General features: G+C 51.9%; 1 protein-coding gene across 2 annotated transcripts in view; it reads left to right on the forward strand.

The window, feature by feature from the left end:
- The window catches only part of SF3A1 (splicing factor 3a subunit 1), an 88490-nt gene that overhangs the window by 34580 nt on the left and 34121 nt on the right, over nt 1-19789 (forward strand). For both annotated transcript variants that reach the window (XM_075319957.1, XM_075319958.1), the window contains exons 7-12: nt 282-475; nt 14015-14132; nt 14230-14415; nt 14644-14765; nt 14856-15149; nt 15425-15635. In XM_075319957.1, the coding sequence (XP_075176072.1) occupies nt 282-475; nt 14015-14132; nt 14230-14415; nt 14644-14765; nt 14856-15149; nt 15425-15635 (1125 nt within the window). The remainder of the gene's footprint in view (nt 1-281; nt 476-14014; nt 14133-14229; nt 14416-14643; nt 14766-14855; nt 15150-15424; nt 15636-19789) is intronic.

Consider the following 19789-nt stretch of genomic DNA (forward strand, 5'->3'; position numbering starts at 1 on the left):
CGTGTGTTATCACCGGCTGTTGTCAAGACAGAGTCTCCGGCTGTTCCGGCTCTTGCTCTGTTCTACTTGTGGGTGGCTATTCTCCTTCAGCTTTTGTACTAAACTGGCTGGGACTGGCTACCAGGGGGTGTATAAGCTCAGAGGGAGGAGCTACACTTTTAAGTGTAGTACTTTGTGTGTCCTCCGGAGGCAGAAGCTAAACACCCATGGTCTGGGTCTCCCAATACGGAACTGTAAGAAAAAGAATTTACGGTAAGTAAACAAAATTCTCTTTTTTAAAGGCAACTTTCCTCCTCCCACAACACCTGAAGAACTGGGTGCTCGTATTTTAATCCAAGAACGATACGAGAAGTTTGGAGAAAGCGAAGAAGTGGAGATGGAGGTAGAATCTGATGATGAAGAGGAAGTGAAAGACGGCAAGAACGAAGAATCTTCTCAAATGGATCAGGATACTCAAGTGCAAGATATGGATGAAGTAAGACGGAATCTTGTTTATTATTCACTTTCCGTTTATGTATTTTAGTCATATTAACTAAATACACCCAACAACAAAGGCAAACTTCAGGAATTTACACCCAGAGACCTACAAAGAAAAAATGATGAAAGTATATATGGTAGCATACACTAAATCATAGGTCACATATTGTACTTCACATATTGTGGATCTCAGAAAGGCACTATTCAAGTAAGGTGCATTTGTTTAGTTTGTTTTTTTTTGTTTGTTTTTTAAAAAAGTTCAGTTTAACGATTTTAAAACTGGATATACAAATAGTCGCCCCCCTGCCTGAACCCCAGAACGCATAAATCGCAGTCTGGCGTAATTGCAGTCAGGTATGTTTTGTCTTACTATGAAACACTGCATAATTTCAGAGAAAGCATAGTTTGGAAAGCCAACCATGGATCATAGGGAGAGACATGACTAGTCCGACATGGAACCCATCCAACATCTACCCGCCCCCTCCAGGTGATTGACAGGTCTCTCGCTATGTCGACTCATGGGATGGGAGAGACTTGTCAGTCACCTGGAGTGGGGTGAGGAGTAACAAGCCAGGGACCGCAAAAGACTAGTCATTCTTTCTTTGTCGCTCCATTGGGAGACCCAGACAATTGGGTGTATAGCTATGCCTCCGGAGGCCACACAAAGTATTACACTAAAAGTGTAAAGCCCCTCCCCTTCTGCCTATACACCCCCCGTGCTCCCACGGGCTCCTCAGTTTTTATGCTTTGTGCGAAGGAGGCAGACATGCACGCATAGCTCCACAGCTTAGTCAGCAGCAGCTGCTGACTATGTCGGATGGAAGAAAAGAGTGCCCTTAACAGGGCCCCCAGCATGCTCCCTTCTCACCCCACTCTTGTCGGCGGTGTTGTTAAGGTTGAGGTATCCATTGCGGGTACGGAGGCTGGAGCCCACATGCTGTTTTCCTTCCCCATCCCCTTTAGGGCTCTGGGTGAAGTGGGATCCTAATCGGTCTCCAGGCACTGAGACCGTGCTCCATCCACAGCTCCTGGACTGCTGGATAAGGAGCCGAGTATCGTCAGGGACATGGCCCTGCTACTTTCAGGTACTCTGTGTCCCCGTGGGGACCGCGCACAGAAACACTCCAGCATTGCTGGGTGTGTTAGTGCGCCGGGGACCGCAGCGCTGACCGCGCTTGTGCCATCACACACTGCAGCGTGGCTGAGTGTGTTAGTTTACTGGGGACTACCGCGCTGACCGCCGCTGCCATGTTTACTCTGTGGCGCGGCTGGGACTGTTAGTACGCCGGGGACTACCGCGCCGACCGCGCTTATACGGCGGCCGCGCTTATAACTTTAGTCCCCGGCTTTTGCGGCCTAGTCTCATTCTTTTCCCGCCCCCAGGCCTGCCAGTCAGGGGAAGGGCGGGACGCTGTACAGGACATCAGCACTGAGGGCTGGAACATGCTTTGCATACTCCACCCCCCTTACTGTGCACAGTGGGGCACCAGATTCCCGCACTTTCTAGGGCACGCCCACGGCCCCCTCCTCTCCTCAGGATGCCGGCAGCCATTCCTGTCAGCTCTTCTGACGCTGGAGAGGGGAGACAAGCTCTGGGAGACCCAGGCAGGGATTCTGGTGACCACACAACCGCTTTGAGCGGGCGGTAAGCAGCACCTGAGGTGCTGGCCCCACTTGTGCAGAAGTGTTCTTATAGATTATATGATTATAGGCTATACTTTACACTGTATGGTGCACGGTTGATTTTTGGCTATATACCCTCCTGGGTTGCTCAGGGGAGACAACAGCATGGCGTCCACAAGAAGCAAGGGTGCCAAAACACAGGCTTACTATGCTGCCTGCGCCGCATGTAAGACTTCACTACCGGCAGGTTCCACTGACCCTCATTGTGTACAGTGCTCGGCCCCTGTGGCACTTGCTCAGCCGGAGCCTCTGCTAAGGGTGGCCCAGGGGGAGCCACCTGCTAACACTGTCCAGGTGACAGGGACGGAGTTTGCAGTTTTTACTGAAAGACTTTCTGAGACTATGGCTAAGATACTAGAAGCTTTGCAGTCCAGACCGGTATCTCAGACCAGGGGCACTGTGGAATCATTGCCCCCTGGTTCCCCTCTGTTGGAACAACAATGTCCTCCCGGGGTGTCTCATAGATCCCAGGGTGAGGTCTCTGACACGGACCGCAGCCCCAGACCGCCTAAGCGAGCTCGCTGGGAAATCCCCTCGACATCTTCACATTGTTCAGGGTCTCAGCGGGAGGACTCTCTGTATGATGAAGCGGAGGTAGCTGATCAGGATTCTGATCCTGAGGCCGCTCTCAACCTTGATACTCCTGATGGGGACGCCATAGTGAATGATCTTATCGCGTCCATAAATCAAATGTTGGATATTTCTCCCGCAGCTCCTCCAGTAGAGGAGTCAGCTTCTCAGCAGGAGAAATTCCGTTTCAGGTTTCCCAAGCGTACAACGAGTATGTTTCTGGACCACTCTGACTTCAGAGAGGCAGTCCAGAAACACCGAGTTTGTCCAGATAAGCGTTTTTCCAAGCGCCTTAAGGATACACGTTATCCCTTCCCCCCCTGACGTGGTCAAGGGCTGGACTCAGTGTCCCAAGGTGGATCCTCCAATCTCCAGACTGGCGGCTAGATCCATAGTTGCAGTGGAAGATGGGGCTTCTCTCAAGGATGCCACTGACAGACAGATGGAGCTCTGGTTGAAATCCATCTATAAAGCTATCGGCGCGTCTTTTGCTCCAGCATTCGCAGCCGTATGGGCACTCCAAGCTATCTCAGCGGGTCAAGCGCAAATTGACGCACTCACACGTACGTCTGCGCCGCAAGTGGCGTCCATAACCTTTCAAACGTCGGCATTTGCGTCCTACGCTATTAATGCTGTCCTGGACTCTGCGAGCCGTACGGCGGTTGCAGCCGACAATTCGGTGGCAATACGCAGGGCCTTGTGGCTGCGGGAATGGAAGGCAGATTCGGCTTCCAAAAAGTGCTTAACCGGTTTGCCATTTTCTGGCGACCGTTTGTTTGGTGAGAGATTGGATGAAATCATCAAACAATCCAAGGGAAAGGAAACATCCTTACCCCAGGCCAAACCAAACATACCCCAACAGAGGAGGGGACAGTCGAGGTTTCGGTCCTTTCGGGGTGCGGGCAAGTCCCGATTCTCCTCGTCCAAAAGGCCTCAGAAGGATCAGAGGAACTCCGATTCATGGCGGTCTAAGTCACGCCCTAAAAAGACCGCCGGAGGTGCCGCTACCAAGGCGGCTTCCTCATGACTTACGGCCTCCTCACACCGCATCCTCGGTCGGTGGCAGGCTCTCCCACTTTTGCGACACCTGGCTGCCACAGGTAAAAGACCGTTGGGTGAGAGACATTCTGTCTCACGGTTACAGGATAGAGTTCAGCTCTCGTCCTCCGACTCGATTCTTCAGAACATCTCCGCCTCCCGAGCGAGCCGATGCTCTTCTGCAGGCGCTGGTCACTCTGAAGGCAGAAGGAGTGGTGGTCCCTGTTCCTCTTCAGCAACAGGGTCACGGTTTTTACTCCAACCTGTTTGTGGTCCCAAAGAAGGACGGGTCTTTCCGTCCGGTCCTGGACCTAAAACTGCTCAACAAACACGTAAAGACCAGGCGGTTCCGGATGGAATCCCTCCGCTCCGTCATCGCCTCAATGTCCCAAGGAGATTTCCTTGCATCGATCGATATCAAAGATGCTTATCTCCACGTACCGATTGCTCCAGAGCATCAGCGCTTCCTGCGCTTCGCCATAGGAGACGAACACCTTCAGTTCGTGGCACTGCCGTTCGGCCTGGCGACAGCCCCACGGGTTTTCACCAAGGTCATGGCTACAGTAGTAGCGGTCCTCCACTCTCAGGGTCACTCGGTGATCCCTTACTTAGACGATATGCTGGTCAAGGCACCCTCTCAAGAGGCATGCCAGCACAGCCTCAACGCTACTCTGGAGACTCTCCAGAGTTTCGGGTGGATCATCAATTTTCCAAAGTCAAATCTGACACCGGCCCAATCGCTGACATACCTTGGCATGGAGTTTCATACCCTCTCAGCGATAGTGAAGCTTCCGCTGAACAAGCAGCGTTCACTACAGACGGGGGTGCAATCCCTCCTTCAAGGTCAGTCACACCCCTTGAGGCGCCTCATGCACTTCCTGGGGAAGATGGTGGCAGCAATGGAGGCAGTCCCTTTCGCGCAGTTTCACCTGCGTCCTCTTCAATGGGACATCCTACGCAAATGGGACAGGAAGCCGACGTCTCTCGACAGGAACGTCTCCCTCTCTCAGGCAACCAAAGCTTCCCTTCGGTGGTGGCTTCTTCCCACTTCATTATCAAAGGGGAAATCCTTTCTACCCCCATCCTGGGCGGTGGTCACGACGGACGCGAGTCTGTCAGGGTGGGGAGCAGTTTTTCTCCACCACAGGGCTCAGGGTACGTGGACTCGGCAAGAGTCCTCACTTCAGATCAATGTTCTGGAGATCAGGGCAGTGTATCTGGCCCTAAAAGCGTTCCAGCAGTGGCTGGAAGGCAAGCAGATCCGAATTCAGTCGGACAACTCCACAGCGGTGGCTTACATCAACCACCAAGGAGGAACACGCAGTCGGCAAGCCTTCCAGGAAGTCCGGCGGATTTTGATGTGGGTGGAAGCCACGGCCTCCACCATCTCCGCAGTTCACATCCCGGGCGTGGAAAACTGGGAAGCAGATTTTCTCAGTCGCCAGGGCATGGACGCAGGGGAATGGTCCCTTCACCCGGACGTGTTTCAGGAGATCTGTTGCCGCTGGGGGATGCCGGACGTCGACCTAATGGCGTTTCGGCACAACAACAAGGTCACGGCATTCATGGCACGTTCTCACGATCACAGAGCTCTGGCGGCAGACGCCTTAGTTCAGGATTGGTCGCAGTTTCAACTCCCTTATGTGTTTCCTCCGCTGGCACTGTTGCCCAGAGTGTTACGCAAGATCAGGGCAGACTGCCGCCGCGCCATCCTCGTCGCTCCAGACTGGCCGAGGAGGTCGTGGTACCCGGATCTGTGGCATCTCACGGTCGGCCAACCGTGGGCACTACCAGACCGACCAGACTTGCTGTCTCAAGGGCCGTTTTTCCATCTGAATTCTGCGGCCCTCAATCTGACTGTGTGGCCATTGAGTCCTGGATCTTAGCGTCTTCAGGATTATCTCAAGAGGTCATTGCCACTATGAGACAGGCTAGGAAACCAACGTCCGCCAAGATCTACCACAGGACGTGGAAAATATTCCTGTCGTGGTGCTCTGCTCAGGGTTTTTCTCCCTGGCCATTTGCCTTGCCCACTTTTCTGTCCTTCCTTCAATCTGGACTGGAAAAGGGTTTGTCACTCGGCTCCCTTAAGGGACAAGTCTCTGCGCTCTCTGTGTTTTTTCAGAAGCGCCTGGCCAGACTTCCACAGGTACGCACGTTCCTGCAGGGGGTTTGTCACATCGTCCCTCCTTACAAACGTCCGTTGGAACCCTGGGATCTGAACAGGGTGCTGATGGTTCTTCAGAAACCACCGTTCGAGCCAATGAGGGATATTTCTCTCGCACGCCTTTCGCAGAAAGTGTTTTTCCTAGTAGCAGTCACTTCACTTCGGAGAGTGTCTGAGCTAGCAGCACTGTCATGCAAAGCCCCTTTCCTGGTGTTTCACCAGGACAAGGTGGTTCTGCGTCCGGTTCCGGAATTTCTCCCTAAGGTGGTATCCCCCTTTCATCTCAATCAGGATATCTCCTTACCTTTTTTTTTTGTCCTCATCCAGTTCACCAATGTGAAAAGGATTTGCACTTGTTAGATCTGGTGAGAGCACTCAGATTCTACATTTCTCGTACGGCGCCGCTCGGATGCACTCTTTGTCCTTGTCGCTGGCCAGCGTAAAGGGACACAAGCTTCCAAATCAACCCTGGCTCGGTGGATCAAGGAACCAATTCTCGAAGCTTATCGTTCCTCGGGGCTTCCGGTTCCATCAGGGCTGAAGGCCCATTCTACCAGGGCCGTGGGAGCGTCTTGGGCCTTGCGGCACCAGGCTACGGCTCAGCAGGTGTGTCAGGCAGCTACCTGGTCGAGCCTGCACACTTTCACGAAACACTATCAGGTGCATACCTATGCTTCGGCAGATGCCAGCCTAGGTAGGCGAGTCCTTCAGGCGGCGGTTGCCCACCTGTAGGACGGAGCCGTTACGGCTCTATTATGAGGTATTATTTACCCACCCAGGGACTGCTTTTGGACGTCCCAATTGTCTGGGTCTCCCAATGGAGCGACAAAGAAGAAGGGAATTGTGTTTACTTACCGTAAATTCCTTTTCTTCTAGCTCCAATTGGGAGACCCAGCACCCGCCCCTGTTTTTTTGTGTACACATGTTGTTCATGTTGAATGGTTTCAGTTCTCCGATATTCCTTCGGATTGAATTTACTTTAAACCTGTTTATAATTTCTTTGTCGCTCCATTGGGAGACCCAGACAATTGGGTGTATAGCTTCTGCCTCCGGAGGCCACACAAAGTATTACACTTTAAAAGTGTAACCCCTCCCCTCTGCCTATACACCCTCCCGTGCATCACGGGCCCATCAGTTTTTTATGCTTTGTGCGAAGGAGGCAGACATGCACGCACAGCTCCACAGATTGGTCAGCAGCAGCTGCTGACTATGTCGGATGGAAGAAAAGTGGGCCCATATAGGGCCCCCAGCATGCTCCCTTCTCACCCCACTCTTGTCGGCGGTGTTGTTAAGGTTGAGGTATCCATTGCGGGTACGGAGGCTGGAGCCCACATGCTGTTTTCCTTCCCCATCCCCCTTAGGGCTCTGGGTGAAGTGGGATCCTATCGGTCTCCAGGCACTGAGACCGTGCTTCATCCACAACTCCTGTGGAGCCTGCTGGATAGGAGCCGGGTATCGTTCAGGGACATGGCCCTGCTACTTGGAGGTACTCTGTGTCCCCGTGGGGACCGCGCACAGCAACACTCCAGCATTGCTGGGTGTGCTAGTGCACCGGGGACCGCGGCGCTGACCGGGTTAAATGTGCCATTACACACTCAGCGTCGCTGAGTGTGTTTGTGTATGGGGACTACCGCGCTGACCGCCGCTGCCATGGTTAACACTGCGGCGCGGCTGGGACTTGTAGTGCGCCGGGGACTTCCGCGCCGGCCGCGCTTATACGGCGGCCGCGCTTATTACTCGAGTCCCCGGCTTTTGCGGCCTAGTCTTTTTTCCTCCCGCCCCCAGCCCTGACAGGCAGGTGAAGGGCGGGACGCTGTACAGACGAGCAGCAATGAGGGCTGGAGCATGCTTTGCATACTCCATCCCCCTCACTGTGCACAGTGGGGCACCAGTTCCCGCACTTTCTGGGTCACGCCCACGGCTCCCTCCTCTCCTCAGGACGCCGGCAGCCATTCCTGTCAGCTCCTCGGACGCTGCAGAGGGGGACAAATTCTGGGAGACCCAGGCAGGGATTCTGGTGGCCTCACAACCGCTTAAGCGGGTGGTAAGCAGCACCTGTGGTGCTAGCCCCATTGTGCAGAAGTGTAATTATAAATTATATGTTTATGGTATATACTTTACACTGTATGGTGCACAGTTGATTCTGGCTATATACCCTATTGTGTTGCTCAGGGAAGACAATAGCATGGCGCCCACAAAAGGCAGGGGTGCCAAAACACAGGCTTACTATGCTGCCTGCGCCGCATGTACGACGCCGCTACCGGCAGGTTCCACTGACCCTCATTGTGTGCTCTGCTCGGCCCCTGCTGCACTTACTCAGCCGGAGCCTCTGCTAAGAGGGGCCCAGGGGGAGCCACCTGCTGACACTATCCAGGTGACAGGGACGGAGTTTGCAGTCTTTACGGATAAACTCTCTGAAACTATGGCTAAGATACTAGAAGCCTTGCAGTCCAGACCGGTATCTCAGCACAGGGACACTGTTGAATCATTGTTCCCTGGCCCCCCTCAGTTGGACCAACAATGTCCCCCCGGGGTATCTCATAGATCCCAGGCTGGGGGATCTGACACGGACCCCAGCCCCAGACCGATTAAGCGAGCTCGCTTGGAAATTCCCTCGACATCATCATATTGTTCAGGGTCTCAGCGGGGGGAATCTCTGGTTGATGACGCGGAGACAGCTGATCAGGATTCTGATCCTGAGGCCGCTCTCAATCTAAATACTCGGGACGGGGACGCCATAGTGAACGATCTTATTGCGTCCATCAATCAAATGTTGGATATTTCTCCCTCAGCTCCTCCGGTGGAGGAGTCAGCTTCTCAGCAGGAGAAATTCCGTTTCAGGTTTCCCAAGCGTACACCGAGTATGTTTCTGGACCACTCTGATTTCAGAGAGGCAGTCCATAATCACCATGATTGTCCAGATAAGCGTTTTTCTAAGCGCCTTAAGGATACACGTTATCCCTTTCCCCCTGACGTGGTCAAAGGTTGGACTCAGTGTCCCAAGGTGGATCCTCCAATCTCCAGACTGGCGGCTAGATCCATACTTGCAGTGGAAGATGGGGCTTCACTCAAAGATGCCACTGACAGGCAGATGGAGCTCTGGTTGAAATCCATCTATGAAGCTATCGGAGCTTCTTTTGCCCCAGCATTCGCAGCCGTATGGGCGCTACAAGCTATATCAGCAGGTCAAGCGCAAATTGACGCAGCCACACGCACTTCCGCGCCGCAGGTGGCGTCCATAACCGCTCAGACGTCGGCATTTGCGTCTTACGCTATTAATGCTGTCCTGGACTCTGCGAGCCGTACGGCGGTTGCATCCGCCAATTCGGTGGTACTCCGCAGGGCCTTGTGGCTACGGGAATGGAAGGCAGATTCTGCTTCCAAAAAGCGCTTAACCAGTTTGCCAATTTCTGGCGACCGATTGTTTGGCGAGCGTTTGGATGAAATCATCAAACAATCCAAGGGAAAGGATACATCCTTACCCCAGCCCAAACCGAACATACCCCAACAGAGGAGGGGGCAGTCGAGGTTTCGGTCCTTTCGGGGCGCGGGCAGGTCCCAATTCTCCTCGTCCAAAAGGCCTCAGAAAGATCAAAGGAACTCTGATTCATGGCGGTCTAAGTCACGTCCTAAAAAGACCACCGGAGGTGCCGCTACCAAAGCGGCTTCCTCATGACTTTCGGCCTCCTCAATCCGCATCCTCCGTCGGTGGCAGGCTCTCCCGCTTTTGCGACACCTGGCTGCCACGGGTAAAAGACCGTTGAGTGAGAGACATTCTGTCTCACGGTTACAAGATAGAGTTCACCTCTCGTCCCCCGACTCGATTCTTCAGGTCATCCCCGCCTCCCGAGCGAGCCGTGGCTCTTCTGCAGGCGCTGAGCACTCTGAAGGCAGAAGGAGTGGTGGTCCCTGTTCCTCTTCAGCAACAGGGTCACGGTTTTTACTCCAACCTGTTTGTGGTCCCAAAGAAGGACGGGTCTTTCCGTCCTGTCCTGGACCTGAAACTGCTCAACAAACACGTAAAGACCAGGCGGTTCCGGATGGAATCCCTCCGCTCCGTCATCGCCTCAATGTCCCAAGGAGATTTCCTTGCATCGATCGATATCAAAGATGCTTATCTCCACGTACCGATTGCTCCAGAGCACCAGCGCTTCTTGCGCTTCGCCATAGGAGACGAACACCTGCAGTTCGTGGCACTGCCGTTCGGCCTTGCAACAGCCCCACGGGTTTTCACCAAGGTTATGGCTACTGTAGTAGCGGTCCTCCACTCTCAGGGTCACTCGGTGATCCCTTACTTGGACGATCTGCTGATCAAGGCACCCTCTCAAGAGGCATGCCAACACAGCCTCGACGCTACTCTGGAGACTCTCCAGAGTTTCGGGTGGCTCATCAATTTTCCAAAGTCAAATCTGACACCGGCCCAATCGCTGACATATCTTGGCATGGAGTTTCATACCCTCTCAGCGATAGTGAAGCTTCCGCTGATCAAGCAGCGTTCACTACAGAAAGGGGTACAATCTCTCCTTCAAGGTCAGGCACACCCCTTGAGGCGCCTCATGCACTTCCTGGGGAAGATGGTGGCAGCAATGGAGGCAGTCCCTTTCACGCAGTTTCACCTGCGTCCTCTTCAATGGGACATCCTACGCAAATGGGACAGGAACGTCTCTCTCTCTCAGGCGACCAAAGCTTCCCTTCGGTGGTGGTTTCTTCCCACTTCATTATCGAAGGGGAAATCCTTCCTGCCCCCATCCTGGGAGGTGGTCACGACGGACGCGAGTCTGTCAGGGTGGGGAGCGGTTTTTCTCCACCACAGGGCTCAGGGTACGTGGACCCAGCAAGAGTCCTCACTTCAGATCAATGTTCTGGAAATACGGGCAGTGTACCTTGCCCTGAAAGCGTTCCAGCAGTGGCTGGAAGGCAAGCAGATCCGAATTCAGTCGGACAATTCCACAGCGGTGGCATACATCAACCACCAAGGCGGCACACGCAGTCGGCAAGCCTTCCAGGAAGTCCGGCGGATTTTGATGTGGGTGGAAGCCACGGCCTCCACCATCTCTGCAGTTCACATCCCAGGCGTGGAAAACTGGGAAGCAGATTATCTCAGTCGCCAGGGCATGGACGCAGGGGAATGGTCCCTTCACCCGGACGTGTTTCAGGAGATCTGTTGCCGCTGGGGGGTGCCGGACGTCGACCTCATGGCGTCCCGGCACAACAACAAGGTACCGACGTTCATGGCACGGTCTCAAGATCCCAGAGCTATGGCGGCAGACGCCTTAGTTCAGGATTGGTCGCAGTTTCAGCTCCCTTATGTGTTTCCTCCGCTGGCACTGTTGCCCAGAGTGTTACGCAAGATCAGGGCCGACTGCCGCCGCGTCATCCTCGTCGCTCCAGACTGGCCGAGGAGGTCGTGGTACCCGGATCTGTGGCATCTCACGGTCGGCCAACCGTGGGCACTACCAGACCGACCAGACTTGCTGTCTCAAGGGCCGTTTTTCCATCTGAATTCTGCGGCCCTCAACCTGACTGTGTGGCCATTGAGTCCTGGATCCTAGCGTCTTCAGGATTATCTCAAGAGGTCATTGCCACTATGAGACAGGCTAGGAAACCAACGTCCGCCAAGATCTACCACAGGACGTGGAAAATTTTCCTGTCATGGTGCTCTGCTCAGGGTTTTTCTCCCTGGCCTTTTGCCTTGCCCACTTTTCTGTCCTTCCTTCAATCTGGACTGGAAAAGGGTTTGTCGCTCGGCTCCCTTAAGGGACAAGTCTCAGCGCTCTCTGTGTTTTTCCAGAAGCGCCTAGCCAGACTTCCACAGGTACGCACGTTCCTGCAGGGGGTTTGTCACATCGTTCCTCCTTACAAGCGGCCGTTAGAACCCTGGGATCTGAACAGGGTGCTGATGGTTCTTCAGAAACCACCATTCGAGCCAATGAGGGATATTTCTCTCTCACGCCTTTCGCAGAAAGTGGTTTTCCTAGTAGCAGTCACTTCTCTTCGGAGAGTGTCTGAGCTAGCAGCATTGTCGTGCAAGGCCCCTTTCCTGGTGTTTCACCAGGACAAGGTGGTTCTGCGTCCGGTTCCGGAATTTCTCCCCAAGGTGGTATCCCCCTTTCATCTCAATCAGGATATCTCCTTACCCTCTTTTTGTCCTCATCCAGTTCATCAATGTGAAAGGGATTTGCATTTGTTAGATCTGGTGAGAGCACTCCGACTCTACATTTCTCGTACGGCGCCCCTGCGCCGCTCGGATGCACTCTTTGTCCTTGTCGCTGGCCAGCATAAAGGGTCACAGGCTTCCAAATCAACCTTGGCTAGGTGGATCAAGGAACCGATTTTTGAAGCCTACCGTTCTTCTGGGCTTCCGATTCCTTCAGGGCTGAAAGCCCATTCTACCAGAGCCGTGGGTGCGTCCTGGGCATTGCGGCACCAGGCTACGGCTCAGCAGGTGTGTCAGGCGGCTACCTGGTCGAGTCTGCACACTTTCACAAAACACTATCAGGTGCATGCCTATGCTTCGGCAGATGCCAGCCTAGGTAGGCGAGTCCTTCAGGCGGCGGTTGCCCACCTGTAAGAGGGGGCCGTTGTTTCGGCTCTTTTTATCGAGGTATTCTTTTACCCACCCAGGGACTGCTTTTGGACGTCCCAATTGCCTGGGTCTCCCAATGGAGCGACATAGAAGAAGGGAATTTTGTTTACTTACCGTAAATTCCTTTTCTTCTAGCTCCTATTGGGAGACCCAGCACCCGCCCCTGTTCCCTTCGGGCTGTTTGTTCTTTTGTGTACACATGTTGTTCATGTTGAATTGTTCTTTTGGTTCATGGTTTTAGTTCTCCGAACATCCTTCGGATTGAATTTACCTTAGACCAATTTATAAGTTTCCTCTTTCCTGCTTTGGCACCAAAACTGATGGGCCCGTGATGCACGGGAGGGTGTATAGGCAGAGGGGAGGGGTTACACTTTTAAGTGTAATACTTTGTGTGGCCTCCGGAGGCAGAAGCTATACACCCAATTGTCTGGGTCTCCCAATAGGAGCTAGAAGAAAAGGAATTTACGGTAAGTAAACAAAATTCCCTTCTTTCTCTATAGTCCCTGCCAGCCAGAGAGATTTCAGAGTAAAACAATTGTACAGCCAGGTTTTGATTTATGCTGCCCATGGTTCGGCCAGCATGAATCTAGTGACAGGTTCCCTTAAATGAGGATCCACGGTAATTAATTCAATACCAGAATCAGAAAGATTTGTGCTTTTGGTATAAATCTACTGCAAACTTATGCGGATTTGACAGCCGGCTCTTTACTGATGCAATGCTGAGCCGGCTGTCGGTCCGTGCGGAGACATGATTACAGCTGCCTCTCAGAGCGGTGACTGACCCTGTGCCAGGTGCACCCCTATGACTTAAAGTCCAAGGCGGCGGGAGGAATAAAATTATTTCCTCCCAGTAGTCAGGCTTCCAGTGCAGCGGCCGCACAGCTTCATAATATTATTGACCTGCAGATTAATTCGTATCTGCTTGTAGCGAGTTGTGTTCTTTTTCGGGAATTTTTTGTTGTTTTTTACTTGACTGGTTTAACTTTAATAAAGATTTTACACCAGATTGTTAAAAAGGTTGAGATCTTCTATATAACACTTGGTGCTCAAAAATTCATTTGGTGGTTTTAGGCCAGCTCCACCAACTTTAAAAAGTGAGCAGGGCTTAAAATAGGGGCATGGTCAAGCATACGCCGATGTATTCCCTAGGAGTGTAAAGTGGTGTAAATGATAGTAGAAATGTACGGTACATCATGCCTTGGCTGCAGTAGAATTTGATTCTGACGCCTGGCAGCAGAAACAAAAGCACTAAATTCATTAACAATTTCATATTACCAGGCACACACCTCTCAATGAATTTGACCTTTCTGACTTAAATGGACTTGTTGATCAAGACTGGCATTTTCCCATAGACTCCTTATGTCAAAAACACCACACACAAAAAACACCATTTAGATTATATGAAAGACGAGGCTTTTATTTATTTATTTTTTTGTAAAGAAATTTGTGAAGTTTTTACGCTGACTGTAAAATTATTTTTTTTTAAATCATAGGGCTCCGATGATGAGGATTATGCACAAAAGGCTCCCCTTCCTCCTGAGTCACCAATGCCGCCTCCTTTACCTCCAACTCCAGACCAAGTGATTGTTCGCAAGGATTACGATCCCAAAGGTCAGTACGCATGTTGCTTGTTTAGCTTATAAATTACATATTATTCAAGCCTTGTACCTTTTTATTTATGTTTTATATATTGTCCCTGTATTTCCAGCTTCAAAGGCTCAGCCGCCTGCTCCTGCATCCGATGAATACCTAGTATCCCCGATCACTGGAGAGAAGATTCCTGCCAGCAAAATGCAGGAGCACATGCGTATTGGCCTTTTGGATCCGCGTTGGCTGGAGCAGAGAGATCGCTCTATTCGTGAAAAACAAGGGGATGATGAAGTGTATGCCCCAGGTGAGGCGGTTCACCTATGCCATTTACATAAAGGTCTTTTAGGAGTCTTTCTAAATGTGAAATACAGGGTGCTGTGGGATTGAAGGTACCACTGCAGATAATGGTAAAATAAAGCCTAAAACCTGATTGTTCCATGTGTAGCGTTCCTCCTATCACTGTGGAATGAAATATTACTAAAGTAGATGATGGAGAACCTTGGTGTGTGTTTACATTTGTCCCTCTTTTCAGGGTTGGATATTGAAAGCAGCTTGAAGCAGCTGGCTGAACGCCGTACCGATATTTTTGGTGTTGAAGAAACTGCTATTGGTAAAAAGATTGGAGAGGAAGAGATCCAGAAACCAGAGGAGAAGGTATATATTATTTTTCTATGTTTAATACTAGATATACTTGTACCTATAGGAAACTGACCACTTATCCACACTTAATTTCTTTTTTGGTAGGTCACATGGGATGGGCATTCTGGCAGCATGGCTCGCACCCAACAGGCAGCTCAGGCTAATATAACACTGCAGGAGCAAATTGAAGCTATCCATAAGGCTAAAGGCTTGGTACCAGAGGAAGATGGCAAGGACAAGATTGGACCTAGCAAGCCTAATGAGATCAATCAACCACCCCCACCTTCTTCTGCACCCAATATTCCAAGCCCTGCACCACCAATCAATACTATTCCGAGGCCACCTCCACCTGTATCACTTCACCAGCAGATCAACCCTCCTGTGTCACGGCCTCCATCGGTGAGTGCTAAACGTTTTGTCCTCTAGAGATATGAACCAGGAACTTGTTTCTAATAAGCATGCTATGAGTTTCTCTTGGCTGGCTATAATTATTCCTTTAATATGGAGGAGCGGCAATGGTCCCTTCCCGTCTTAAATATTATTCTATTATGGGAGTAGAAACAATGTTTAAATGGGTTATATGTAAATTCGATTTTCCTATTTTGTGTTAATCTGTCCTTGTTGATTTTACGACTGCTGGTGACAGAAATGATGGATTTGATTCTACTTTTCAGATGCCACCACCAATACGTACTACCATGGTGTCTGCTGTTCCTGTAATGCAAAGGCCCCCAATGGCATCTGTTGTCCGTCTTCCTCCAGGATCTGTGTTGGCTGCTCCCATGCCACCTATTTTGCACGCACCTAGAATTAACGTTGTGCAAATGCCACCAAATCCACCCCCCATGATGGCCCAGAGAACCCCACACATGATTGTTCCAGCTGGTGAGTATGCTGTCTGATGGGGTTTTTGCATGTATGTATGTATGTATGTGTAATATATATATATATATATATATATATATATATATATATATATATATATATATATATATATATATATATATATATATATATATATATATATATATATATATATATATATATTTATATATATATATATTATAATTTTTTTTTCTTTTGGTTTTCTTTGTCGCTCCATTGGGAGACCCAGACAATTGGGTGTATAGCTATTGCCTCTGGAGGCCACACAAAGTATTACACTTAAAAGTGTAAGGCCCCTCCCCTTCTGGCTATACACCCCCAGTGGGATCACTGGCTCACCAGTTTTGTGCTTTGTGCGAAGGAGGCAACACATCCACGCATAGCTCCACTTTTTAGTCAGCAGCAGCTGCTGACTATGTCGGATGGAAGAAAAGAGGACACATATAGTGTCCCCAGCATGCTCCCTTCTCACCCCACTGTATGTCGGAGGTGTTTGTAAGGTTGAGGTACCCATTGCGGGTACGGCGGCAGGAGCCCACATGCTGATTCCTTCCCCATCCCTTTTTACAGGGCTCTGGGTGAAGTGGGATTTACCGGTCTCCAGGCACTGAGACCGTGCTCCATCTACAGCCCCTGGAGAAGATGCTGGATGGAGCGGAGTACATCAGGGACATGGCCCTGCTTCCTCAAGGTACTCTGTGTCCCCGTGCATTTGGCGCTCACACCGCAGCATGCTGGGTGTTGTAGTGCGCCGGGGGACATCAGCGCTGCGGCGCCTGTGCCATGGCCTCATTCAGCTTTGCTGAAGCAGGCTCACTTATGGGAATTGGTCGCGCCGGCCGCTGGGACTGCGGCGCGGCTGGCACTTGTAGTGCGCCGGGGACTTCAGCGCGGCCTGCGCTTTTACGGCGGCCGCGCTGATAACTAGAGTCCCCGGCTTTTGCGGCCTGCTTCCGTTCGTTCCCGCCCCCAGACCTGCCAGTCAGGAGAGGGGCGGGACGCTGGCCACTTCCAGGAATCGGTCGCGCCGGCCGCTGGCAGCGGCGCGGCTGGCACTTGTGGTGCGCCGGGGACTTCAGCGCGGCCCGCGCTTTTACGGCGGCCGCGCTGATAACTAGAGTCCCCGGCTTTTGCGGCCTGCTTCCGTTCGTTCCCGCCCCCAGACCTGCCAGTCAGGAGAGGGGCGGGACGCTGGCCACTTCTATGAATCAGTCGCGCCGGCCGCTGGAACTGCGGCGCGGCTGGCACTTGTGGTGCGCCGGGGACTTCAGCGCGGCCCGCGCTTTTACGGCGGCCGCGCTGTTAACTCGAGTCCCCGGCTTCTGGGCCTAGTCTCCCTTCGTTACCGCCCACAGCCCTGACAGTCAGGGTAGGGGCGTGACGCTGCATAGAGCAGAGCTGAGAGCTGGAGTATGTTTTGCATACTCCACCCCTCTCACTGTGTGCACTGTGAATCCGGATTCCCGCACTTTCTCAGGCACGCCCACGGCTTCCTTCTCTACAAGGACACCGGCAGCCATTAGTGTCAGTTTCTGTACGATACAGAGACAAGTGTGGAAGACCCTGGCATTCTGATAGTCACACAATCGCTGTAACAGGCGTTAAGCAGCACCTGTGGTGCTAACCCCACTAGTGCAGAAGTGCACTTATAGATATGCTTGTACTATATACATTGCACTGTTTGGTCGCACGTTGTATATACCCTCCTGGATTATGCGGAGGAGTTATCAGCATATTCTCTGTGTAAAACAAAGGTGCAGAACCACATGTTTTTCTATACAGCTGGTACAGCATGTACGGCTATACGGCCGGCAGGTACATAGACTCCCATTGTATGCACTAATGGCCAGGGGATGAGGACGGTGTCTGCAGTATTTACTGACAGTTTTTCTGAGACTATGGCTATGATACTAGAAGCCTAGCAGTCCGGACATGTCTCTCACAATATGGGCACTGTTGAATCATTGATCCATGGCCCCCCTCAGTGTGAATAACTAACAGCTCCGGGAATGTCACACGCATCCCAGAGTCACGGCTCTGCACGGACGTCAGTCCCAGACAGCCTAAGTGGGCTCGCTATGAGCGGCCTCGGTTTCATCAGGGTCCTAACAGAAGGACTCGCTGTGTAATGAGGCGGAAGTAGCGGCTCAGGATTCTGATCCTGAGACCGCTCTCAATCTGGATACACCTGATTGTGACGCCATAGTAAATAATCTTATAGCGTCCATCTATAGAATGTGGGTTATTTCTCACAGCTCCTCCAGTGGAGGAGTCAGCTTCACGTATTTTTCTGGACCACTCTGCCTTCAGAGAGGCAGTCCAGGAACACCACGCTTATCCAGATATGCGCTTCTCCAAACGGCTTAGGATACACGTTATCCCTGTCCCCTGACTTGGTCAAGGACTGGACCCAATGTCCCGAGCGGCATCCTCCAATCTCCAGGCTTGTAGCTAGATCCATAGTTGCAGTGGGAGATGGAACTGCAAACTCAAAGATGCCACTGACAGACAGATGGATCTCTGGTCGAAAGCCATCTATGAGGCTGTCGGCGCACCGTTGGCTCCGGCATTCTCTCCCTTGGGGCACTCCAAGCTATTTCAGCTTGTCTTACACAGATTGACACGGTTACACGTACATCTGTGCCGCAGGTGGCATCCTTAGCCTCTCAAATGTCTGCATTTGTTTCTTACGCGATTCAGGTTGTCCTGGACTCTGCGAACCGTGCGGCGGTAGCCTCCGCTACTCCGTGTTTTTAAGCAGAGCCTGGTCTGCTCGTTAAGTGAATGGAAGGCAGATTCTGCTTCCAAAAAAGGTTGCCTAACCAGTTGCCTTTTTCTGCTGACCGACTGTTTGGTGAGCGTTGGATGTAACCATCAAACAGTCCAGGGGTAAGGATTCATCCTTTCCTCAGCCCGGACACAACAAACCCCAACAGAGCAAGAGGCAGTCGGGGTTTTCGGCCTTTTCGAGGCTCGGGCAGGTCCCATTTTTCCTCGTCCAATGTGGACTCAAAAGGATCAGAGGAGCTAAGATTCTTAGCGGGCTCAGTCTCGCCCAAAAAAGCGACAGTCTGAAAACCCGCTTCCAAGGCGGCTTCCTCATGACTTGCGGCCTCGGTCGGTAGCAGGCTCTCCCGCCTTGGCGATATTTAGCTGCCATAGGTCAATGACCATTGAGTGTGAGACATTCTGTCTCACGGGTACAGGATAGAGCTCACTTCTCGTCCTCCAACTCGATTCTTCAGAATTTCTCCACCTCCCGGCCGGGCCGCTGCTCTTCTGCAAACAGGGTGCACTCTATAGGCAGAAAGAGTGATGACCCCCGTTCCTCTTCAGGAACAAGGTCACGGTTTTTACCCCAAATTCTTTGCGGTACCTATAACAACGGGCCGTTCCGTCCCGTTCTGGATCTAAAAATGCTCAGCAAGCTCGTGGACACCAGGCGGTTCCGGATGGAATCCCTCCGCCATGTCATCGCCTCAAGGTCCCAAGGATATTTCCTAGCATCATTAGGCATCAAGGATGCTTATCCACACGTGCCGATTGATCCAGAGCACTAGCGTTTCTACGCTTCGTTATAGGAGACGAACACCCTCTGTTCGTAGCTCTACCTTCCGGCTAGCGACAGTCCAACTGGTCTTCGCCAAGGTCAGGGCAGCAGTAGTCACAGTCCTGCACTCTCAGGGTCACTCTGTGGTCCCGTATTTAGACGATCTACTTGTCAAGGCACTCTCTTAGGAAACATGCCAACACTGCCCGAACGTTGCGCTGGAGACTCTCTAGAGTTTTGGGTGGATCATCAACTTTTTAAAGTCAGATCCGACCCCGACCCTATCGATAACATATCTAGGCATAGAGTTTCTTACTCTCTCAGCGATAGTGAAGCTGCCGCTAGACAAACAGCATTCACTACGGGCTGCAAGCTCTTCTTTAAGAACCAGTCGCACACATTGAGACGCCTCATGCACTTCCTACGTAAGTGGTAGCAATGGAGGCAGTTCCTTTCGCGCAGTTTTACTGCGTCCACTACAATGGGACATTCTCCGCCAATGGGACGAGGAGTCGACGTCCCTCAACAGAGTCGTCGTTCTTTCTCAGGCGGCCAAGGAATCTCTACGGTGGTGGCTTCTTCTCACCTCTTGGTCAAAAAGAAG

This window comes from Anomaloglossus baeobatrachus, chromosome 1 (genome assembly GCF_048569485.1).
Source record: "Anomaloglossus baeobatrachus isolate aAnoBae1 chromosome 1, aAnoBae1.hap1, whole genome shotgun sequence".
Lineage (NCBI taxonomy): Eukaryota > Metazoa > Chordata > Amphibia > Anura > Aromobatidae > Anomaloglossus > Anomaloglossus baeobatrachus.